We start from the raw sequence: 26,301 nt of genomic DNA on the forward strand, positions 1-26,301 counted from the left end.
CGCGGATTTGCACCCTTGTTCCCGCCTGCCATCCCCACTCCCTGTGATGATGCATCACATAGTCAGACAAGCAGGGCTCAGTTCAATAGTAATCAGATGATGTGTGTTTGCTGATTTGTTCTAGACGTGTTTTGTGTTGTTTTGGTGAGAGTACAGTGCCAAAATAAAACTCAGTGACGTTTTTGTCTTGTGAAATTTGGACTGATCTTTAGAAGCTTAGGTGGATAGAAAGATTATACATGTATGATATTTTTTCGTACAATCATACTGAACATCTGGATCTGAACCTCATCTGCAGAAAAACAGAAGGTGTTGCCTGAAAAGTGATCAAAATACAAGTATTTTTCCTTCTAAACGGAGCCTTGTGAATGCTGATGAGCCGAAGAAAAGGTAAGACCTTTAAATTTCATTGTTGCTTTTAAGTTGAACATTATTAATTAAAATTTCGGCCCACTGAATAACGGTGTTAACAAAAAACTTCATAATTTAAAATTTTCTGTTATAAAATATTTGTTTACATTGCATAATTTAAAAATTATTTTATGATAAACCCTACAAAACCGAATAGAATAATTAAATTGAATTGAAAACAAAAACTTTATTGGCGATAATTTAGCGCTATTTTATTGATATTCACACACAGGGTATAATTAATATTGCAAATCGTAAATTATTTATTTACAACAACTTGAATGATCACTTTATACGCAAAGTCACAAACCCATTTTCTTCTCACTCACATCGCATTCAACTAAAGTTATTTCTACGCAATTATCACAAATGAATGTTCGTAGTCCGCACTTTTAATTGATTTCCGTGGACACTTTTTTATTCTTTCGTCTCGCGTTATTTTCAACGGACGGAGACCCCGTTGATGGTGACCGTGCTCTCCTGCCGCGTGGGCGTCGGCGAGGGCTCGTAGTGGCCGCTGTCACCACTGTCCCGGCGGCCACCCGCCATGGCCGCCTCGTAAGGCGTGTCGTACGTGTTCGTCTCGGCGATGTTCTCGTAGATGTTGGGCCCCCGGTTGTAAGGGTCGCTCAGGGTGGCGTACGACATGACGGCCGCACGCGTTTCCTCTTTCACCTCGGCGCCCTGAACGTTTTCCGAGTTCTTCACCGGCGTTGGTCGCCGCCTGAAGCAGCAATTAGAAACAAAATTATTGAAAATAATAAAATACAATCAAATTTATTTTTCATGAAAAATTGAATCAAAATTATCGTTGTTCTATGAATGTTGTTGATTTTATTCATCCAGTTAGATTTAGACCAATAATTTAAAAAAATTAAAATCGAAAAAATATTAAAATAATCAAAATAAATCAAACGATTTACTTGGAGAGCAGTTTTCCAGTTTACTACTTTCATCATATTTAATCAGGATGATTTGTTTTGGGACGTTTTTGTATTAAAGTATAATGCAACTCATGCAAGCTCAAACAAATCATTTGAGTAATAAATTTGACTTTGTTTAATATAAGAGTAAAAAAAAAATATAAAACTAGTCCATGCAAAAAAAAATTATATTATAAGCAAAGAAGCATAGAAACAATTTTCATATAAATTATAATTATATTATTTCCATAAAAATCCAATTTTTCAGATTTTATCGTATTTTGAAGAGATTTAAAAATTTTGATATTTTTGTGAGTTATACCTGAATAACATTACACAATCTATTTGTTATTTTATTGTGGTGAATTTAATGTAGTTGAATTATTTCACAAGTCAATATCAACATGGCAATTTACCAGGTATCCACAGGCTTCTGAATGTTCCTATTGTAATTTTTTTGTTTTTTGGCTAATTTTATTTCAATTTTTATATTTTAAGATATACTCACAGTCTCATGTAGAAAATTCCCAAGAGCAAAAGCAGGAAGAGCAAAACTCCGGCGCAGATTCCAATGATGAGTCCCATTTGCTGGGACGCCGCACTGTCCGCCAAAGACGCTTCTGCATATTAATATAATTTTTAACCCATGCTTGGTTCAGAAATGCTCAAATTACGTTCACAAGTGGGTTCGTCGCCGGACCACGTTCCATCTTCCTTGCACCGTCGCAGGTACTGCCCGACCAGTTTGTACTGCGGAATGCAGTGGTACTCGACAGGACTCAGGTAGACGGTTGTCTGGTTGGGCAGAACCACTCGGCCGTTCTCAATGATTCCTGGGTGGCCACAGTCCACGGCTAAATCGAGTTTGGACATTTTTAATCAAAAATTTATGAATTTTTTAAATGCTTACGTCTGCAGGCGGGTAAAAAGCCGCCCCAGTTTCCGCCGGGTAGGCAAACTCTGGTGTCGTTGCCCTCCATGTTGGAACCTCTAGGGCAGGTATACCTTGCCACGGCACCCACACTGTATGAGCTAACCTGGGCTATTAAACCATTCTCTTGGGCTGGCGGTGGGCACAGGATTTCTGAAGATTTAAAATAATTAAATATAAATTCTAATAGATCATCAACATATTTTAGAAGAAAAGAAATTATGTTACAAATAACGATCTTGGACAAATATAATTTCAATTACGTATAATTATAAAATTCACTTATCAAACCAAGCAATTGATTTCAATATATTGATCAATGTGATGAAATTTTTTTCCTGGAATTTTATTTATTTTGGAGAACAGTATATTCATCCTTTTTTTAAATTTTAATCAGACACAGTCTTAAGGAACATAAATTAAATAATTAAATTAATATCAAAAATTTTTTACATCCTAAATAATTATTTTAATAAAAAGAATGTTAATATAAAAATGAGGAAAGACTGATTAAAAACATTTTATAATAAAGTTGACTTTAAAGTTCTTATACAGGAAGTTTCTCTTAATTTACTAATCCCATAAGAGATTTTAGACAAACCTGTGCAAACAGGAGGTGAATGGCTCCACGATCCATTCTCCAGACACATGCGCCTCTCGTATCCTTCAATTTTGTAGTTTTTGATGCAATCGTAAAGCGCGACCACTCCATAGTAGGTGGCGTTGGAAGCCAAATTCATTCGTCCATTGGTAATTTCCTCTGGCTGGCCGCAATCCACATCTTAAAATTTCAATATTTAGCAAAAAGTCAACAATTTTCATAATTTTTTTAAACTGACAGACACACTGGGGCACATCGCCGCTCCACTCTCCGGCCTCCTCACAGGTCCTCAGTCCCTCTCCGATCAAACGATAGCCCCTTTCGCACCTGTACTTGGCCTGTGCGGAAATCTTGTAGGTGGCGGCAGAGTTGGCGGCACTTTCGGACGCGGTCCTTATCAAGGTTCGGCCGTACGCCCTGTCGTTTCCAGTCACGCTCAGAACAGCGTGTTCCGCCAAAACTGGCTCCGGGCAGCGAATTTCTGAACAAAATAATTTTTGTAAATTTTTTTCTAGGTACTTACAGGAAAAAAATTGACCATCCATTTTTGTTCTCAGTTAATAATTTTTTTTACCAATTTCTAGGGCTTGAAGATTAATTTAAAATTATTTAAAAATAAATAATGTAATTGAGATAAATTTTGAATTCGTTAGAATGTGGAAATCCGTACCTTCGCATCTAGGAGTGGTTCCGCTCCAAGTTCCATCTTCCTGGCAAATTCTCCTCGCCAGACCGCCGCTCAGTCTGTAATTTCTCACACAGGAGAATTCTACTTCGCTGTGGATGAAGGTGGTGTCGTTGAAGTATTTGATCGAGCCATATGGCACCGACGAAATCTTGCCGCAGTCAATAACTGAATAAAATTATTTTATTAAATTTCATTATATAGTTTTTGAAAATGCAGAAATTTTAAATTTTTTTTTTCGTTGAAATAATATAATTTTCTATCATTTATTATAAAATTATTACATTAAAATAATTTTAGAGGGAAAAAACTATAACTTGTAAAGCTTGATGAAATCATGAATTATATCTTTTCAGCAGATAGAACCATTTGAACAGCAAATCATTTATAAATTTCTTAAGAATTTTATGTCTTTATCATTAATTGATCATATTGTATCACATGATTTCTTACATTGGCATGATGGTGCTCTTGCAGACCACTCTCCGTCGGTGTTGCACGTCCTGATCGGTTCGCCTCGGAGCAAGTGTCCCGGTTCGCAGTGGTACTCGATGGTCGAGTGCACGTTGAAGTCGTACCCGACCACAAAACCTCCGTTTGGCACGTCAGGCTCCTCGCAAGTAATCACTGTCCTCAGGAATTAGTATCATTTTTATTTCCAATTAAATTTGCTCACATTCGCACGAGGGAGTGTGGGAGCTCCACTTTCCGTCCAGGCCGCACGTGATGATGGCCTGTCCGGCGAGCCAGTAGTCGGCCTCGCACTCGTACCTGGCCACGCTGCCGGCCGTCGTGGTCGCGTTCAGCAACTCCACCCTGCCGTGGAAGGTGTTGGCCGGGGCGCCGCAGTCCACAAATCGGCACTCAGGGGCGCGACCTGACCACGTTCCGCCAAGACCGCAGGTCAAAACCTTTAAAGGTTAAGATTTATTAGATTTAATAATTAAAACTTAAAGAGAAACAAGTGAAATTTTTCGTACAGCGTCGCCTAAGAGGATGAATCCAGCCTGGCACTTGTAGGTGGCGGTGGACCCTGCCTTCCTGCCAGTCACTTCAACGCGGCCTCCGGCAACTTCAGGTGGCTCCGGGCACCAAGCAACTAAAATTCGGCCAAAATTATGCTTCAGTTTTAATTTGAAAATTTTAAAAGCTGTCAAAGAGGAAATATGATATTTTCAAGAGTAAAAATCTATGGAAAATTTTCATTAAATTTAAAATCATAATTATTTTAATTTATTTCTATACAGAAACTCGTAAAATTAATTAGAAGCTTTTCAAGCATAGAGAATTTCAGAGATAAAACTATCCTTTTTTAATACTTTTCAACGCGTTGCGCTACTATAATCTATTATTATCAAAATTCACAGTTAATAATAAATAGTGTAGCAAAAATCAATTAGTGTTCTTAAAAAATTTGGGGCAAAAATTAATTAATTAATTTATTTATTTTTATACGAAATTAAGTTAGCTTCTTTATACAATTAAGAATTAACGCAAATACTTTTTATCTAGAAATACTTATACTCACATAAGCATTGAGGATCTTCTCCAGACCATACTCCTTCATCTCCGCACTTCCTCTTTGCGTCGCCCTTCAGAGTGTAATTGCTTTCGCAGGAAACTTCGGCCAGAGCACCGTGTGTAGTTCTGTCATTCAAAAGATTCACTGAACCATGCTCAGGCGTCTTCAACGATCCACAATCGACGTCTAAAATAATAGACATGATATTTTAGGCACATTTAAATTTTTTAAATAGTTAAACATAATTTGAGAAAAAGAAAATCGTCTAAAATCTTTTGAAAATCATTATTTGCAATTCCAAAATATCAAATAAAGTAAATTATTTGGATTTACCTGGAGTTTTACTATTCAAAATTCTCAAAATGATAGGCGCTTTTGATATTACCTACATTAATAAAATATAAAATAATTCAGAATTCAAGCAAATTAAATAATTAATAAAAAAAATTAACTTAATTAGACTTTATTGCAATCTCATTTCGTTTGATTTTCATCCAACTCATATCGAAAATAAAAGCTACTTTCAGCTGGGAGTGATTTTTATTCTGATTATTTTACAACTCACATTTGCATGTAGGCGCCTTGCCCGACCAGAATCCAGTTTTGAGGCACTCGCGAGTCGCGTTTCCAACTAGCATGTGACCCTCAGGACACGAGTAGGTGATTGATTTGCCAACGACGTGGTCTCCGCCGCTGATGGTGGTGTTGCTCTGTCGGTCGGGACTGCCGCAGGCCGCCGGCTCTGCAAATCACAATAAAATTCCAGTATTGCTCGGTAATTGCGGCAATTTGAGAAAAATAAAAGAGCAGGCAAATAAAAAGAATGAATAATTTCAAACCACTTTCTCCGTATTTACTTTAACCTTTGAGAAAATCGTATTGTTACGCTCGACTTGAAAGAATTTCTCCAAATTTTTTAATTAATATTCAAGAGAAGAATAAAAATTGTTTTCATTGTCGCGAGATTACGCACCGATTAAATCACACGTTCGCTGATTTCTTCTGAGTCTATAATTACGTTCGAAAGTGACATTCTCTCACGGTCACGGAATTAATGATCGTGTCATCAACGCAGCCCGATTCATTTCACTTTTGTCGCTCGGTAGAGAGAAAGAAATAATTTTGGCGTGCGAGTAAAAGTGCTTTCTTTAAGCCCGATCGCGAGAGTTGTTGCTCTTTTTATTAATTTCAAGTTCACGGTGCCGCTTCCTTTCCACTTTTTTTTTCGCTACCGCCCGGTCAGTGGCCTCGATTATTTAATTGTCTGCTTCGTTAATTTTTTAAACCGAAAAATCCGCCGTGCCGCTTTTTAATCCTTTAACCTTCTTGATTGGAAAGGTGGAGTAAAAAGTGAGAGATGATCAGAGATCGGTTGGTACTCACGGTGCTGACACACCCAGTGAAGGTAGTCGAGGTTGCAGCCAACGTCGTTCCACTGCCACCCTCGGCCGCCGTCCAGAACCACGCAGTTCTGCTCTCCGTTGTAGTTGTTGGGCTGGTCTTTACCCCAATCTGGCTTTCCTACCACCTCACCTAAATCAAAAAGAAAAATCTTTTTTTATTTTACATTTTAAATTTAGATAGAATTTTCAATTTATTATCTATTTCATTTAATTGCACATTAATTTTTGATGTTATTTGAAGCAATTATAAAAATTAATCTCCATTGTCTTTCAATTTTCAGAGGAATATTATTTAATTTGCAAAAATCTTCGAAATAATTTTTTTTATATACTGTTTAGTTTACAGAATGAATGGTATAAAATAAGTGAATGTATAGTTTAATTATGAAATTAAAACTAATGAACTAATTAAGCGTAATCTGCAAATATTTTAATGTAAATAAATTTAATGAATGTTGATTTAATAGATATGTATTTTTTCTTAAGTTTGATATTCATGGTATATGATATATCAGATTTTATCGTTTTCTGTGGGTATATTTTTTTGATTATCCAAAATGACACCCACGAAATAAAAATTAAATTGTAAAAGAAAGAACTCGCGCATACCGTTGACCCATCGCCAGGTTCTTGAAGTGAAGCCAGGGTCCCTGGTGGCTCCGAGCCAGACGAGCTGCGTCTTCAATTTTGGCTTCCTTCTTTCCAGTTCGGACAAAACAAAGCCGTTGTGCGCGCGCGACGACGAGTGCAAAAGGTCCCCGCCAGCGACCCTGCGGCAGGACGACCTCGCCTGCTCGAAAGAGGCACCCTTGGTTGTGTGAAATTCGTAGCAGGTGCGCGAGAAAACGGCCGTCTCTGTGCCTTCCTGCAGCACTCCGCTCGGCACGCACCTCTCATTCGAAAACTCTAAATAAAAATTAATCAAAAAAGAAAGAAAAATATTATCAAGTTGATCAATTGTCCTGAAAAAGTTGTTCAAAAAAAGATATTCTGAATGTAAACAAATAAACGAATCATAAATTTCTCCTTAATATAATTTCTTAATAAAAAAAATAATAAATTCAAATTTAAATATTCTTACCGTCTGTGGTGAAAACTTCGACCTCACAAAGGGAAAGGGAACCTTCAACCCCAACCATTTGCACAGCTACGTGACGACCAACGATTGGTCTGGCACAAGTGAAGATTTTTGTCGTACCCTCATCTAGAAAAATTTTAGTTTTAGAAGCTCTCATAATTTGAAATAAGACGAAGGAAAATTACCAACTGTGCCTGGATACCACGCACAAAGAGGGTTCCTCTGCAAATCAGTGCTGTTTCCCACCCTGATCTCCAGGTCTTGAAGAAGTTGGTGCCCTGAAATTTTACATTAAAAAAATATGTTTGGAAATTATTAGCTATAGCCTTTAAATATTTCAATTGCAAGCAGAAACTTAATTTTTGTAATTCAAACCTTTATAAAAAAATCATTTGATAGAAATAAATAAATTTAGTAAAAATTGGTCAGACAGCAAGTTATTTGCATAAAAGCTAATAAATAATTATGTTGCAGAGAAATGTTCTAGGAAAAATAAAAAATTTCACATTTTTAAATGACACAAAAAAAAATTAATTTTTATTTCAGTTTTTTTTAGAAATTATTATTCAAAACTTTGCATGCAATTTGAGAAAAAAAATTCAAATCTTGATCTTTTTTAATAGCGACACTCAGTTTTACGCAGGATCTAAAATTGAACTTACTGGATAAATTTTGTCAATTTTTTATATAAGAAAATTCAAATCATTACCGCAGCACCCTCTTGAAGTCAGTCTGACAGCCCTGATGGGGTACTCCCTGAGCAGATCGACCCTCCACCAGGGTGACTGCTCCTTGGCCGTCTCGGTGCATCTTTTGCCATCGTGGTTGACCTCTTTGTCTCCGTCAATGGCGTTCGACGCAGGCCCGCCTCGCATTGACGACGACTGGTTTGCAGGCTTTCTAAATGCAACGTTTGTACCTGCAAAAGAAAAGAAAGAAATGAACGGTCAGTCCGAGCGAAAATGTCATAATTAATGCACGTATAATTGCTTCCAAGGATGCGTCCCAATTTGAGGATGCACAAATCGAAAGTGCATTAAAAAAACCAGAAGTCAATCTTCTTTAATTTTTGTATCTTCGGTCTAAATAAAATAGAAATTCTCGGGCAATTTAACAAATTGTTTCTGAATTCGCTCTCTTTTCAATTGATTCCGTTGCTTGCGGCGCAATTAACGAAATTGCAAGAGAAATTTAATTCTTCTGCGGTTGATAATTGAGGCGAAATATATAACACTACGAAATTTTGACCTCATCTCTCCGGCTGATATTTATGCATGAATCGGCGCTTAACAAAGTAGCCCACAACAAATTACTACAACAGGTGCTTCCTCGGCCTCGAGGCAGTGATTATGAGCAAAAGTGGCTTTCTTTCTCCACTTCCGATCTTGCTCCAGGCTCTGAATCATCCGTCACTTTGACATGTTTTTCTTAAATTATTTAAAAATGGTGCATAATTTTTTGTAATCAACTTTTTTAATTTAATCATTCATTCTGTATAAAGAACTTGAAATTTTATAAGAATACTGACCAATGATAAATTTGAACCGGGCTGCTGTTTTTATCTTTTTGCTCATTGTTGTACTCCAGAGTCAAAATTGTCCCTTAGCATGGCTAAAGGGCACATAAGCCCTTTAAGTCTCCAAGTCACAATATTGATATTTTTATTTTTTTATGTTTTTTTTTTTTAATTTTAAGCTCGTTCTTTTTTAGAAGTGGATCGTATCAAATGGTCGTTTCAAATTCATTTGTCAGCAATTATTCTTGAGATTTGCAACAATCACAAAAGGATTTATTGTTGTTCGTATTTGCAGTTCTTCTACCCACATTGTTATAGATTTGAGATTTGAAAAATTAACCGTTGAGAATATTTTCATTCCTGCATTCGAAGATGCCAAACATGGATATTACTTGGGTAAAGCAATTATTTTCTTTTATTAATTTCATCATTATTGATTTTATCGTTTTAAAACTTTCACAGAACAAACTCTTGGCCAAAGCTTTCATCTGTTTCTTCCTCAGTTTGGCAAACCTCTTTTTTGGACTCTTATTCGTCATTTTTGGCCTGAGTATTATTATTTTTGAAATGAATTTTTGATTGAACGAAACTAATCCTAATTATTTTGGAAATTGAAGCGCTCTTTGATGCCTTCAAAAACATTCCTGCATTCTTTCTGGGCCTCATCCTGATTACATATGGACTTGCTGAAATGATTTACCTGCCGTCTGCTTACTTTATCCCCTACGCATATTCGATTTTTAATTTGGTAAAATCTACTTTCTCTACATTATTTTTATGGTAGAAATTTACTTTTTAACCTTATTCTTGCAGCCCTTTGAACAAGGAACATTTGCTTATGAGGGATTTTTGACCCTCATGTTAGTCTTCCTTGTGCCGCGTAAGAAATAATTGATTAACTTAATGTTTTTTATTTCAACTCTATTATCTTTTATTATTTGCTCTAGCCCCATTTGGTGGAGCGTTCTTCATTGTGGTGGCTGTGATTCTTTTTTTGAAATATGGCAACATGCCTGCTTAGACACCTTGAATACCCTCAACAATAGAAACATCTCTAATTTTCCTGAATTCCGATTGTTGGCCTCTGGAATTACAAAATTCTGATTACAAAATTCGCAAATGGACAAAATAGTAAGTCTCTTTAATTGGTGCGAATCTTATTTATTTTTAAAAATTTTCTTTTAGAGCCTGATATTTTGGAAATCTCTCATCATGACACTTCTCTGGATAATTAATTACGCAATCTCTACTGTCTGCTTGAGAACTTTTGCTCAACGTAAGAATGTGCCTTTTTTCAAGTTGCCAAATTTGTAAATCAATTTAAAATTTTAGTGATTGGCAACCAAATCTTTGAAGGCCAGCTGGGTTTAATCACAGTTGTGTCCTTAATTGTGGAAATTCATACTTTAACGCCGTTTCTGCTCATCCTACTTGCAAACAAAGTTTTTGGAGCCGTAAGTTCATTATAAATTCAAGAAATTTAATTTAAAAAAGTTATTTTCCACAGCGGCTGAAAGCTCAGGATTCCTTTTTCCTTTCCTGCTCCAGCCTCACGCATTTACCAGGCCAACCCAGAATTTCCTTCCCTCACATGCTCATCGGTATGGTATTTTATAGTTATTGTTTATTTTAAACCATTTTTGCATCGAACGTTTTGACATTATAATTAATTAAGTTCCAAACTAATCTTTCAGCGCTCTTTTGCTCATCAATCGTTTATTCCTGCCTCACCCAAGAACAAGAAAATTGAATGAATGAAGCTCTCAGAACCAAGATAACTCATTTAAACAATAATCATAAAATTCTAAGTAAATCTTTATTTTAACTATATTAAGGACTTCTTATTGACATAGTCAAATCAAGTCGTTACAACAATATAAACAGATTTTTGCGATTGTTGAAAGACAATTGGAAATTTTAATCACCATTGTTGTAAAGACTTGATTTGACTTTGCCAATAAGGAGTCCTTAAAAAAATATTCATTTTTAATTTTTTTATTTTAAATAAAATGGTGGAAAACATCATTTTTAATAAATTCTTAGAGATAATTTCCAACATTCTTGTATGATTTGTTGAACCTTTTTTAAATGCCAACAATAGAATTTATTTTATCGAACCGATTGTTGGTTTGAATATTTCTTCTTGAGTTTTGGATGACCAACCACCATGCCTGGAAAGTTATCTCTTGTGAGTGAATATTTATTCATATTTATGGTGCCAAACTTAATTTTAAATTATAAACCGTTATAAATTTTCAGTTTCAAATTGGGGCGAAATCGTGCATCAACGTCTTTGTTTCTCTCCTGTTTCACCTCCTTGGCAACGCTTCATTTTCTCTCGGGATCGGTATAAAATCATCTTCAATGGCGCTTAACGTTTTTAGTTAAAACTCTTTAATTATTTTAATGGCAGTTCTGGTAATCAGAGGACCGAAGCTGTTGACCGGATTGATCTTTATGAATTTTGGGATGATCTTGAACCTCTACTTGACTCAAAAATTCATCATCCCATGGGCGTATCTGCATTGTGGTTTGGTAAATTCCATTATAAAGTCTCAATCGCCATAAAACAACAAAATCACATACAGCCTTCAGACGAATTTGCTTTCGAAAGCTACATACCTCTGTTATGGACACTGACGGCCCCAGGTAAAAAAGAAACAAATTATGAAGTTTGGTGTTAGTCATAAAAACGTTTCTTTTTTAATAATTAGGCCCTTTCGGAATCAGTTCGTTGTTCCTCATCTTTATCAACATAGCCTATTTTAAATGCATCAACAGGGAGGATGTTCCAGACATCCAGTAAGTTTCCAAAGTTTATAGAATGAAGGAACACAAATATAATATATTTTTTCCGCTCAACAGGGTTTACTAATATTTAGAAGGTCCAACTTCAGAGTAAAAAAACAGTTAGAAGCTATTTAATTTGGCTAAAATTAATCAAAATTCCATCCAACCGCGAGAATAAAATTTCTCATATTTGCCAGCAGGAAGTCTGCGTGCTACTTATTATTATGATAATGTGCACAAACATTGAATGTACTAGTTATTCATCGGAACCTGCCACCCATTGGCTCATTTTGCAATTGTTCGCATTTTTACACACTTCATGCCTTTCATAAGTTTTTAAAATATATTTCACTCCTAATTTTCCGCGCATTATGTTTTCATGTAAATTTGTCACTCATGTTTATTTTTGAATGGCGAGTATATTGGAATTTACATACCTTGTTTAAATTTCGATCAACCCACTTCTCATTGTTTTAACCAGAACCTCATTATTCTTGAGGTGGAGTCGACATTTTTATCATTGGCAGTGCACACCTGTTTGCAAACTTTTGCCCCACGATTAGGAAGTAAATAGCTTATTTAAAAATTTTAAAGACGCTAAAAATAAACCTTAAACATTGTTATTAAAAAATTAAGTAATTTGTTATTTTCATACAAAAGTAATCAGTAAATATTAAAAATATACAAATGCAAATACTCAGCAAGTTCGTATAATTTAGGTAAAAGCAGGATGAGACATTATTTATTTAAAGTTTCAATGTGTTTTGATATTTTCTGGTTATGAACTATTAAATCGCTTTCAAAAATCTCAGTCAGACTTTTTTCCGATAAAACTTAACAACAATGCATCTCCCGATCTCCCCCATATTGAGAGCGAATGCTGATTTCAGTTTGATTTCCTGCTAGTTCTATCCGATATGTGTCACCGCCGAGAGATTTAATAACGGTAGCCGCTGAGTGTGTAACGCGAACTCCATTATCGTCATTACAGAGTACGATTATTTTCTTGCGTTATTTGTGTGCATATGAGGTGCTCGGCACAAAAAGCTGTGATTTCCGCGGTTGAATTGAGATGCAGCTCCTTTCTTCCTGCTGCCGAGATCACCTCTTCTCGTTATTTGGGTTAATCTCCTTGAGATTTCTAACTTTGAGCCGATTAGCTTGAAAAATTTTTTTGTTTAACAAAGTGCTCTGTGATCCATTTATGAAAATGTGATTTCCAGAATTTTTCACACGTGAGATAACAATGATTTGCAAGACAGGAATGTTGACAGTAAAAGTAGGCTTTCTACTCTCTTACAAACAAAACACACCGTGTGCGAGTGTTTATTCAACGCTTTGTGTTTAAAATGCAATAAAACTTTTGAAATTAGGAGCGAAACAATGCGCAAAAGCGAGAGCAACAAACCGACAGAGACAGATGGTGCAAAGTGGAGCTGCAAATTAAACTTGCCGTGGAAAAGAAGCGCGACCCTGTTTGCTCGCGAAGGATTAATATTTGCACTCCGGTGTGCAGCTGTTTGATTTTCTAATTACACTATGTTTTACATCATAATACTTTAAAGTCCACTCCAGACCGCTGGAATAAATTAATAAACACAATTTGTAACTAAATATTAATATAGTTTCTTGCAATAGTATTATGTCTGAAGTTGTTATTTATAATATAATTAATTTTTTTATCTTTGACAAAAATTTTTGTTTGATAAAACTTACTAAAGTATGTAAATTATGATCATTTTTATACCAAAATATAATTTTATACTTTTAAATAAATTTTAATTTAATAAATAAGTAAAATATCTAAAATACAAAAATTATTAATTGATAATATTTTAATTTAAAAATAAATAACAACATTTTAAATATTATATCGTTAAACTTACATTTTTTAAACAAAAAATCAAGTTTAAAATAACAATAACATTTGAAAAGATTTGTCTTATTAAATGTGAATTTATTATTATCTTTCATTGATTATTTAAAAAAAAGTCTCATGGTAACAGGAAAAAGCGGGCATGTAATATAATCAATGACTTATGGTTGATTTTTAAATATTATTATATACTTTTAACTCTGACAATTTATTTGTGGATTTTTTAAATAAACACAAAATTTATTTTCTTAAGCGTAAAACCGTATGACCTCTTTGTTATTTTCACGCCTCAATTTGCCGCCAAATACACGTCAAACTGTGACTAACGTAAGTGAAGCGGCCAAAGATTATCCTGAGCAAACAAAGTGCCCATAAAAACAGTTTTTTTTTACACCGAAAGGCTTTTCACCGCCCGGGTCGCATGAGGGTTTTGGCCTCTGCGTCTCTTCTTTTGTTTGCATTCGTCTGCCGCCGAATCGTGATTTCACACCGCCACGGTCCCACGCAGGATTTCTCGTTTCTTACTGAAATAAAATGCAGTTTCATGCGCGTTTGCATTGAAATTCATATTATTGCTCGGCGACCGCCGTCATCGCTTGAGAAACTGCAAAGTTTTCAAAAAGCAGCCGTGCGTGCCCCCAGTTGCCAAAACTGACTTTTATCCGGATATTATCCTCTCGGGAGAGGATAATATCCGGATAATTTTTCGATTTTGGCAGCTGGGGTGAAAGGCACCGAGTGCATCCTCCCATACAATCCTCGGTTCGCATCCCGGAGTCGGCAAATCTAATTTGGATGCACATTAATGTGTGCAAATTAAAGTGTGCGTCCGATTTGTTGGTCAACCTTGGGCGGAAAATCCCTTCGTCCGGCAGCCTTGGTTTTCTTCTGACGGGGTCGATGATGACAATCTCATTTTTGTTTTTAATTTTCAAGCTTTTTTTTCTTTTTGTCCGTCTGCGTCTGGTTTGAGACAAAAGATTAAACTTTGTCTTGCGCAAAATCCGGCTGTCAGTTTGTGTTGGAAAAAGGAAAGGTTCTCATTTCTGCTCGCGTCAAAGCAAGTGACCAGTTTATTTCTGCCGACTATGTAATGCGACCACGCCTGCCAGCTCACTTTCCTCTCTTTCAGCAAGGTGCATTCTAATTGCACGGATCATTTGGTGCATGCCGTAATAACTGCGGTTTTCCACTCACGCAGTTTCTGTCCGTTATATTGTTTCGATCGCAATTATAATTAAGAATAGGAAATGTTTTCGGCAATGATAATATAAGATTGCAAGTAGTGCATGGGCCATTGTATATTTTTGCAATACATTATTATTTTATGATGAGAGTTGAATTGGCTTGTTAAAGTTAGCTGTTGTTTTAAATATATTGCATAAAATGCTGATTCAATCAATGTCTTGATTTTTGCCATTTTCAATGTTCATTTCAGGTCTCTCATGAGGGAAACTTCTGCATTCAATAAGCTTAATTTTCTACATGACGAGGGTTAAGATTTGTATTTATTTTTATCAAATTGTCCAAAATTATATATATAAACTTGGTGATACGTAAATTTTGCTTAACTTGCAATTTCTCTACAAAAAAAAAACAAATTCTTGTAAGCATGACTGAAATTTCAGAAGAAAATCGGTATTAAATTTATTTGAATTTATTATTTATATAATAAAATTCTCCTGAAGCAGGTGATGTAATGAAGAATAATGTTTTAATGAATTATAATTAAATTATATTCAATGTGTGCTCCATTTTTTCTATAAAACCATGCATTTTTGTAAACTACTAAGCACGTCAATGTGGTGAAAATTGTAATCAAAATTTAAGGGAATTATAAGTGAAACTGGATGCATGCAACAACAAAAAAATGACATCAGCGAGTTATTTAGAACATTTTGCGTCGGTGCTTCACATTCAACTAATTGTAAGTTACATAGGTGCATACATTCTTGCATGCATGCTGGTATAAAGCGCACTCAATAACATTGAAGTTAATTATAATAAGTAATTCTCAGAATCACAAGATTATTCTTGATACTTATCTCTGAACACAAACGGTGTCCGTGATTTTGAACACGCGACCGAAAAGCGCAGAAATTTATGTTCGATTAGGAAAAAACAATAGAAAGCACCAGGAAATTGGTATTCTCGCAGAGTCGATAAGCGTGACGATGAATATACCAGATTCTCGAAAGGCTAGTCAGAGAGCAGTGCGCGGGTGTTTTAATAACCATACTAGCGAGCAAACCCAAGGCACACTTCTCTTATTGCTTTTGCATCTCTCACCAAGCGAGAGAAGAGAAACACCGTGTTATTATTCCGGGTGAATGATCTCGCGCGCTTTGCACAAAAGAAACGCGATATTATATTGGGAAACAAAACTCAAGAGGGAAGACGAATCATTCCAGCCTGATTATTTATTTGCTTATTAATGAGCCAGATGTCTTAATTTGACTGCCGGGAAATGAAATCTTCTAAACTTGTATATTATGAGCATTTGATAATAGAATCGGCCCATCAGAAAATTAAAAATTTTTAGTAAAGAAAATTCTAAAAAACTAGAATTAAAAAATTTGTTAATAATATACCCACTTTAATTCAATTTACAAATTTCTTAGTTCATTTCAGCATAATATATTTTAAAATAAAAAAAATTTGCTTTGGGCACATCAGTATTTTCAGTCAAACAGGCAGACTTAAAGTTGTGAAATTTTGTTTTTCTTAATTTTTTACAAGCCTTTGTTAGCTAAGCTGTTTATTTATTTAGTTTTTACATCTACGCCTGGGAAAATAATATCACACTATGTATTTGAAAATTTTGCTTCACAATCTTTTCCCCCAGCTTTCTATAATTCTTTTTTGAAATATTCTTACAATTTGTTAGATCGAAGCTTGTTTTTATGCATCTCTAAATCTGAATAACAGAAGCTGTTGGCCTATTTTAAGATATTTTCGCTGTTTTTCAGATAAAAATAATTTGGCAGGATCATGCGAGGCCACGCAAATGTGATGCATAATTGAAAAAGCGTGAGATTCGTGATTAAGAGGTCAAGAGGAGCACGACGCTTTTATTTTTATATAATGTTATCCATCTCCTCCTCCATTGTCTATGCCGAGACATAGCAAAATAACTTTGCAATTATTTTAATGAGTCCAGCATCTTGATAGTCTCGCCTTGGCCGTTTTTCACTATTACTTTTATCGGTGTGTTGTTTTTTTCTACATATCAGTAGGAGATGAAGAAGGACGCGGAAATGTGGCCGGCGAGCGTGAAGATTCAAAATTATATCAAATCACATTTTATATAGTCACGGCCTCCAGAGTCTAAATTTCAAATTATTTTCCTAATGAGGTTGCTCCTCCTCAGCAATATTTTACGGCTTATTTGTTGTTTCCTATTTGAAGGATTTATGGTGGCGCAACTCTTTTACCAAAAGATGATAAATGAAGTCAATGAAAGATTTCCATCAGCGAGCGCAGAATCACGATTTTTCGCTCTCACGATGTATTAGTAGGAAAAGCTGGTTTGCCGATTTTTTTTTTATTATCGACGTGCGTGGGACCACCTAAGTGACGACAACGGGTTAAAACTCACCGCAGAATGGAAGTTCTCCTTGCCAGACCGCGCGAGATCCTTGCTGGACACAGGGCAACAAGCTTGACCTGAAAATTGAAATAAAAAATTTAAATCTCATTCAATCAAAAAGAATAAAAAATGAAACTGCCAATCTCAAGAGGATAGAACATTTAGAAATTAGAGCAATATAAAAATATGTAAATAAAGTTTATAATTCATAGAGCTTATCATGGTCAGAGTGATTAATTCATGATAAGTTGAGAGTTGCAAATAAAAAATTAAAATAAAACTCAATTATATGATAATAAAATCCAAGCGTAGAAGCACAATCAATTAAAAATGTATCTCCAACAAAGCAGGTCAGTCGCTTCGAGAGCGAGAAATTACATTAATAGCGCATAATAATACCCCACGTGCATGTTGCAATCGACGCGAGTAGATGCAGTAAAATTAAAATAACATATTACAAGGCGTGCAAACATTAAATTTGTGCTCTTTATAGAACACGTTGTGTGCACATAAGCGATAAAATAAATCCCTTGGCGGGTGAAATAAATCAAGTGCGCCTACCCGAAAAGTTCGTATCCATCATCACAAGAGTAGGTGGCTGTGGTGCCCACGCTTGGGGTGGAACTGCTCAAAGTCACCCTGGCGTTCAATGGCACCGCGGGCAGTGGACACTGCTGCGCCAAACTCAGTCCTGAAACAAAAATTATATAAAATAAAAAAATGAAAGAATTAAGTTAGGATTAATCAAATGTTGTTTTAAAAATACAAAAAAAGTTGTGTATATGAAAAGAATCTAAATAATTCTAAATCAGGAAGAAAATAAAGGAAGCTTAAAAAAAAAATGATTAAAATTTCCCGTAAGTTTCTGTTTCTATAACTATGCCATAAGAAAAACTTTGAAGCAAATCTGTATATAATTTTTTTATGCAAAAAATCTTAATAATTTGAAATACTTTTTGTTGGAAGATCCTTCTTTAATTAATAGATTTTATTTTTTTATTTCTCCACGCATAATGTTTTATTTACCAAGCTTTTAGCTATTTTTTTTATTCCATCTTAAAAACCATTAATTTTTTTATCCACGAGGCAGGAAGTGTTCACTTTAGAGTTTGCAGCCCACATTTATTATCGATGCAGGTGTTTTGGTCATCAGGCAGAGCAAAAGATCAAGGGCATCTAGAGACGCTACAAGAACTTGCGTGACGAATGCCTATATACCTGTTTTGATACATTCCAATTGGAATGATCTGCCTTTAATGATTGCTATTTCGAGATGAGGATGAGTCTGGGTTTGACCTGAAGGTCAGGGCTGTGGGTGTCTCGGGTATCACGGTGATGAGAAATTCGTGAGCGAAAATGTGACAGCCGGAATCCAAAACCGATTTTTGTTTATCCGTCTGACACTGTTGGCCACAGCAATTTATTTTAATAATTCATTCAGACGGACTTAAACATGCTCCACCTTAAGCTATAATAATTGTAAACCTGCTTATTTAAAAATTTCATAATTTAGGCACACACGCCCTTTATTGCATTATGAATTTAACATTATTACTCGTTTTGTTTCATAAATCATTTTTTTCTGAATTTATTTAAGGGCATGATGAAGTTAAAAAAAAAACTTATTGAATAGAAGATTCAATCAATATATAAACACACTATTTTTTTTCAACTATAGCACAATAAAAACATTGGGATCATCCCAGAAAGATCTACCAGGATCTCAATTATGAATGAAAATTGCACTTTGTTAAAGTCTTCTGTCTCTTTATGAAGAAAAAAAACAGCGCTTAAAACTAAAGCACATAATTGTCTTGTAACAATTTTATTCATTCAGCCTCCCTTCAAAGCTAATTCACGGTTCGACATGTTGTATTATACTAAAAGTTCCCATAGTCAGCAATTTTCAGGTAAAGCGTTTTTGTTGTTGCGTAACCTTGCCTGCTAAATGCAGTGTGTAAAATCCGACACAAAATTGCAACCTTGAGCCGCGTGGGTTATTCTCCCATAAGAGACGCACAATTCATGGGAAAAAGAAGTCGCAAGAAAGGGGCAAAAACACATCGTTTTCAACTCTTTTAATTCCACCGTCGTCAAAAAATCAAACTGGGTGGCACCAACTTTGGCAGAGATTAGACGCTCCTTAAATTTTTTCGCATTGTTTTGTGGGAGTCTCAAGGTTTCAAACAGGGAGGATCATCGTTGGAATATTCTCGCATCTGCCGCGATTTATTGTATTGATCTGTGCTAAAAATACTATGAAAACCACGAAGGATTTTCACATAGGAAAGTAACTTCGTGGTTTTGAGTTAAAAAGCGCAGTGAACTAGAAAAGTGGCAATATAGTGCGTGGAATTTGGTTTGACCTCTCCGGCGTTAGATCTGATATGAAGGATCGTTTTTATGGTTTATTTCAACTCTCAAGCCAACCATGAATGACAAATGATTTTTTTAATTAGTCGGTACCAAAAGTATCAAAAAAATTGAACATAAGCGTTTGTTTGAATCTTTTCAGAATATGCAATTACTTAGATCTATGATCAAAAATTTTACTTCAATTTTCAAAATACATTTTACTGAAAACAAAAACTTGAAAACTGTTCATTTTTTTGTACAGTTCTTTTCTTTTAATATCATATATAGATTTAAAAAATATGACAATCCTAAGATGAGTATGTATAAAATTTGTAATTTTTTCTATTAAACAATAATTTATTCGGCGTTTTATCAAGTAATTTAGCTGAAAGTAAGTCATCACACAGTTAGGTAGGAGATTGTCAATATCCTGCGAATTTTCCTTCATAAAGCCTTCCTCTCAGTTTTTGCACTAACTGTATTTACACGAACGTCTCTCATCATAACGATTGAGTCGTCAAAAAACTTTTTCAGCTTTTTTCCTTCCTGCTCTAGTTTCTTAATTCCGCAAGAATTTTTTTTCTTACAACCCAAGCAACAATGCCTCTTTGTACATTTTTATTTTAACTGTTTTTGCATGAAAAATATTATATTGCCCCGCTTTTTATTACAAGTTACGTAAAAATAAATTACTCTCGGTGCAGTTCAACTCGAGCAATTGCAAAAAGTTCCTCCTTACAACATGGTGTGTTATATAAAAATCTTGATAAGCGGTCGCATCGCTCGGTTTGATTTTGTTTGCACATTATTCTTGTTAATCAAAGCAACAAGCAACAACTCACGCGCTCATGCTTTCGCTTTCGACGCCATGCCTTGTGCTAAAATCGGATAGGAAGCGGCAAAACTTTCATTCAATTAATTTGCATTAATTAAGCAAATCGCGATTGTAATTACAAACTTGGCTGGATAAAAATATGAATTTTTAGAGCAGTCTGTCCCATTGATAATCTCTTTTCATGCACTCAATACTCATGCTTGTTGTCTAATTTGCTTCGCAAAGCGCATTAGAAAGCGACGAGAGCGAAATAGAAAAATTCGATTAAATTCGAGAGACGCGAATTTTGTACGCTCTCAAATGGCGTGATTGGAAATTGCGCGAGACGAGCTGTTGGTGCAATACGTGTGAACATCCATACATTCCACACTCAAAATCAATGAAACAAAAGACTTTTTAACTTGTTTGATGAGATTTAAAATCTTCAAAATTATAAAAGTTTATGATGGAAAAGTTCAATAATTTTTCAAATATAATTTATTTCACTTAATTACATGCAACATTTTTTTAGGTCAAAATTAAATTTTTAAATTTTTTTTTAATTCATTAACATTAATTATGAATCCATTATTTGTAACTCCTCTTCATGAGTGCTTAATTTTTTTAATAATAAATTTCTTATGTATTGTTTTTCAAAAATTAATTACTTCTCTTTCTACTTTATTCCCATTTTTTAATGTCACAAAAATATTACAAATCTCATTTTTTTTATTCAATATATCACATTTTTAACTAATTAATAATATGCTATTTATATCCTTATTAATTTAAGTCAAACACTGCGGTTTATTTCTTACAGACAGAAGCTGCAAATGTGCGGCTGCTAATCATCACATCATGCATAATTATCATAAAAGCGAAAAACCTCGGCAAAGGCCAAACAAATTATATAAATCGCAACTCATCAAAAAGACGCTGAGAAAAACTAACGCATCTCACTCTGCAGCTTCATTTTTTTTTCGAGGATTATGCAAGGCTTGCAAACGGGTGTTCTTAATTATAACGCGGAGCCAGAGTGCTGTGTGAAAAAAACAATTAAATGGCTCTTCTCTTAAGTAATTATTTGGATTAAAATAAGCGTCTAACAAAGGGACACAGAAAACTGTTATGCAAATGGTTCCCACGAATTTCGGACCCTCACTGTTAATATTATAAGATTTATTCCGATCAGCATGTCGCAAAATAGGTTGAGGTTCAATTTGTAATGCAATTTAATAGGGAAAAGCGTGTAAATAATTACAGTTTAATGTTAAATTAAGTTCAGAAAGAGTGGTTGATTGGTTTTCTGGTCTCAGCACACTTTTTGTCGTTATTGCACCTGTTTGATGTGCACTGGAGTGACTCGATTCGTTTGCCTGATTGGCCATTTCTGCGGCAGCTGCACTTGCAGCTTTCTCTTGGGCTGCTAAAAAAGAGTGCTCATTGAAACACCTGAATAACAGCGAGGCAATGAATCTCTGTGACCTTTGGACCGAATTGCTCTTTCGCAGTGTGTGATATTTTTGCTGAGAAATGCATTTTGCACAAGCAGGGAATGTAACTTGTAGTAATAAAGTTGTAACAAAATGTTTTGAAAGTAGTTAACAAAATTTTCAATTTTGCTCTGATTAAAATAAGAGAATGATTTTTATTTATCAAACAAATATTTTGAGCTTAAAATTATGCATTTTTTATATTAACATTTAGCTATCAGATACAAAATAAATTTAATTTTGTGTTTGGAGAAATAAATTTTTATTTAAAAATAATTTGAAAAATATAAACATGTATATCGTTTTTAGAACGTTAAAAATGCGGCTCAATAAATTGGACTTTTCTTTTTCGGTTCGCCTGGCACTCTTCGCATCTATGATTAAGCTAATTTTTAATTAAAATATTCAAATCTCTATCTAGTAAGAGATATTATACAATGAAGTTGATTTGATATAGTATGTTTAAAATTATTTGCCAATTTTGATTCATTTTGCAAATCTACATCTTAAAAAGCTAGGTGTTTAAAAATCGAATTTAAAACAAATATCATTATTTGGCAGTCTTTGGTGTATTTGGGTCCTTTGAACATTAATTTTAATATGATTCTAGAAAAACCGTGATTATTATTCCGCAGTAAAGAAAGACCAACTTTCTTTTTAATTACAATAGATGACAACCAACTTTTGTGTGTGAGAAATCAAGATATTTTTTAGATCAAATTGACAGCAAATGAGTTCCCATTCACTCCATCACGTTTATTATATTATTTGCATGCGCATCACGCAATTGGAGCAGATGAAAATTCAGATATTTCTTTCCTCTCCAGCACTCATGGGAAAATAAACTGCTTCTATGAAAATGTCCTTTGTTGATGCAACAAACGAAATGCATATCTTTTCATTTGATTTATTCGCTACGTACGCGGAAGACTCTGTTATAAATTTTTTTATTACCCACGCGACCCACATCGGCGCCGCAGAATTTTGGCACCGACTGCAAGAATTATCGTTTGTCGGTGACGAGCGAAGTTGAGCAGCCGTTAAGTCACGCACTGTCCTCTCTGCCCGTTATCACTCAGCGACTACTTGACCCCTGTGCACGCGCGTATCGCACACCGTTAATTGAAACTGGAAACTTCACTCGCCGTCTGTGTTTGAACAACCCACACTTCTTGTTTGCTTTGTGTGTCACTTTGCTAATGTGACGAGCAAATGTGCGCGTCTTGCCAAAATATAAATGTGTGCGAATCGAATTGGTGAGTGGATAATAATTTGATGTCGTAATTCGGTGAGGGGTCGATGGACGGACTTTTGGAAAAGGTCCAAATCGTATAATAAAAACGGTCTGACAATCGGAAAGCACGTTTGTCGATGACATTGTTAGATAAAAAGTCATGGAAGTTCAATTTGTTTAATATTTCGAGGCAAAATAATCTGAAAAAAGTGAAGAAATATTTTTCTGTTTATTTATTAGAAGAAAAATTGAAAGATATCGCTTGAGCTGGATTTTGTGAAAACTCGTTGCACCGGGAAGTTTTTTTAGTTTTCAAATATTTTACATGCATTTAATAAATATAAATGTAATTTAAATAACAGTATTAATTTTATTTATATATATTAATTTTAAAATTTTCATCAATTATCCAATTATTTATATCTTATTTTCATTTGTAATAAACTTAAAAATAATTTATAAAATCTTTTGTTTTGTTTTTGTGTTCAAAATTTATGTTATAAAATGTTTTGGTGTACAAAAATTAACGTTTAAAAATATATAATATTGCCTGTCGTGTTTGGTAATAAAGGCCGTAATTTCTAAATCATACTTTGATTTAGATATTTCGGCCTGTTATTGAAAAATTAATTATGCTCCTGTAATCTAGGTGTAGAGAATTTCAAAAATTTAATCAACGGATGTAATTTTAATGATCATTGATTCAATAAATTTTTAATTTGTCCCTCACAAAATCTCTACTCCTAGTCCTTTCTTATATGTGTGATTGATTGATTAGATCATTGCTTTTGTTCAATAAAGTGTCAATTAACTTATTTGCTATATCAATGTCCGCATAATTAAAAAAAAAAATACATCTGAAACAGTGCCTTAATACCCCTACAGCTTAGTATTTGCTTGAATTCCCACCAGCATTTAACATTTCTTTTTTATTTGTAGCAAATAATATCAATTATGTATAAAATACTCAATTTCTATATAATAAAGAGAAATTAATTTCTAACACTTCATAAATTTTTCCTCAAAGAATTCTCTATTCTCTATTCTCTATGCCACAATGTTTCAATGCACGAATAAACATTTCAGACATTGTTTGTGTTTTGTGAGTTCGCTGGACGTGTCTCTGTAATGCTTTTGAATCGCAATTATTGGTCCGAAAGAGTGAAAGCAACGGCCCATAATGAGAGTCTCGCTAGAATGGAAACTTGAAAGCGATCCAAGTGACGGCAAGGGGCAGCACAAAGTGTACATGTGTTTGGGATTTTGTTTCACATTTGACCTTTGTTCTATATTTGCTTTTACTTTTGTCATATGTGGATTTTGCAACTCAAAGTCATTGGAACGAAATATAAATATTAATATTTATAACAGTTTTTTTTTAAGAAATAAATTATTTAATTTTTTTACGAAAATATAAAAGGTCTAATCTTATAGAAGCTTTGAATTACTTTATGATACAATCAGGAAGTCGTGATTATGAACATAATTTTAATTAAACAATTATCAGATATTCAGGATTCTTCCTTGACTTTTACAAAAATATGATTTTCCGTGTAAAATAATCTCTCTGAAATTTCTATACATGACATTTCTAATAATCAAGGAAGCGCTCAGCATAATTGAATTTTATGTTCAAGGGCAGGAGCAAAATCCGCCTAGCGTGTTCTCCTTTATTAATAATTAGGACCACTAATGATGATGCTGGCTCGGAAATCTTTTCACTCTTGAGACCTTTTCTGTGCAATAAAAAAGTGATGATGTTTGCCAATTATAGAGAGATCATCACTTTTGACCGAAATTTCATTCACTCACTAATGGAAAATTGAAAAACAATATAATTACCAAAAATTTTCTCTCAACAAACTAGACCACCAATTGAATAAAATTCTCAGATAATTTTCTCATTTTCTCTTCTTTTTATTTGAAGTGACAGTCGGCCACAGACCGACTACTTTCTATGTTGTCGCAGCAGCAGCTTCTTAAATCAGCCGGTGCACTTTACTCACTTACTTAATTCACTTACATGCACAATTAACGCGCGCGAGCGAGAGAGGCTATAAATATGTGAGCGCTGGAGGGAACTTGGCCTCTTGCACTTTCAAACGCGCGCGGCTTTCTTGCGCTTTGTCTGCGTGCACAATTCAAGCAGGCAGGTGTTTGCGAGAGAGTCTAGTATCAAGGAGCCGTTTTATGAATGCGAACTATAGCCACAGATACATTTCTAGATTGCACTTTTTGGCCTCGAATGGAGCTTTGGAAACAGAGACAAGCTGCTTGAGAACGGCCTTTGCTTATTTTCCACTCAGGTTGATACTCATAAAATTAACTTCATTTGTGTGAAAAAGAAACATTTATAACTTTTTCATGAAACTGAAGAATAAATAAATATATGAAAAATTTTCATTTATTTCAATTACAAGAAATTTATATTATTTTTAGTTTTACCTGAAACATATTTAAAATTATTCTCAATAAAGTGAGGTGTTTAATTAATTGACCTTATTTCAATTGTTTATATTTTTCATTGGTTTATGCATAGTAATAAAAATACTTATAATAATTTTCATAAAAAGAATTTAATATTTTAATGCAAATTGTAAATTTACCCTAGTTTTAAAACAAATTCTTAAATCAAGACATACACTGAGCTGATTTGAAAGGGCTTTATACACATTTAAGTGCATTTTGATCTGAAAATATAAAAATTTATAATATAATATAACTAACCATGTCTATAAAAAGGAATAAGTAAACTTAAATTAAATTTGGCTAGTATTCTCTAAAATTAATTGAAATTGAATAAACATGTAAGGAAAAGGAAAGCTTTTCAATAAAATTGCAGACTTAAAAATCAATTATCAATTTTCAATTGCAAATTAAATTAATTTTTTATTAATAAATCACATTATGGATGTTTTAATACTGAAGATACTGCAATATTTTAAAATTTCTTTTCTAGTTATTTCATAACACAATGTTTCTTTCAAAGGAATGGTGTTATTTGTCAACAAGTTGATTGCCGTGTCAATTACCGACCCCCGTGGCAAAAGAAGCTTCAAATCAATACAACAAACGCGCGA

The 26,301-nt window shown here is 34.3% G+C and overlaps 1 protein-coding gene across 1 annotated transcript in view; it reads right to left on the minus strand.

Moving 5' to 3' along the window:
• Window positions 1-606: 606 nt before the first annotated feature.
• The window catches only part of LOC132197525 (CUB and sushi domain-containing protein 1), a 30,081-nt gene continuing 4,386 nt past the window's right edge, over window positions 607-26,301 (minus strand). Inside the window, exons 2-20 of the mRNA XM_059620867.1 lie at window positions 17,887-18,016; window positions 17,335-17,402; window positions 8,264-8,473; window positions 7,740-7,832; window positions 7,558-7,680; window positions 7,086-7,382; window positions 6,457-6,606; window positions 5,639-5,815; window positions 5,080-5,259; window positions 4,532-4,650; window positions 4,228-4,462; window positions 4,005-4,178; window positions 3,537-3,719; window positions 3,105-3,347; window positions 2,867-3,046; window positions 2,245-2,418; window positions 2,009-2,188; window positions 1,843-1,954; window positions 607-1,135 (exon numbers count right to left, since the gene is read on the minus strand). Coding sequence (XP_059476850.1) covers window positions 853-1,135; window positions 1,843-1,954; window positions 2,009-2,188; window positions 2,245-2,418; window positions 2,867-3,046; window positions 3,105-3,347; window positions 3,537-3,719; window positions 4,005-4,178; window positions 4,228-4,462; window positions 4,532-4,650; window positions 5,080-5,259; window positions 5,639-5,815; window positions 6,457-6,606; window positions 7,086-7,382; window positions 7,558-7,680; window positions 7,740-7,832; window positions 8,264-8,473; window positions 17,335-17,402; window positions 17,887-18,016 — 3,311 coding nt within the window. The 3' untranslated portion in view covers window positions 607-852. The remainder of the gene's footprint in view (window positions 1,136-1,842; window positions 1,955-2,008; window positions 2,189-2,244; window positions 2,419-2,866; window positions 3,047-3,104; window positions 3,348-3,536; window positions 3,720-4,004; window positions 4,179-4,227; window positions 4,463-4,531; window positions 4,651-5,079; window positions 5,260-5,638; window positions 5,816-6,456; window positions 6,607-7,085; window positions 7,383-7,557; window positions 7,681-7,739; window positions 7,833-8,263; window positions 8,474-17,334; window positions 17,403-17,886; window positions 18,017-26,301) is intronic.

The sequence above is a fragment of the Neocloeon triangulifer genome, unplaced genomic scaffold (assembly GCF_031216515.1).
Source record: "Neocloeon triangulifer isolate White Clay Creek 2 clone unplaced genomic scaffold, ASM3121651v1 ptg000012l, whole genome shotgun sequence".
NCBI classification, from domain to species: domain Eukaryota; kingdom Metazoa; phylum Arthropoda; class Insecta; order Ephemeroptera; family Baetidae; genus Neocloeon; species Neocloeon triangulifer.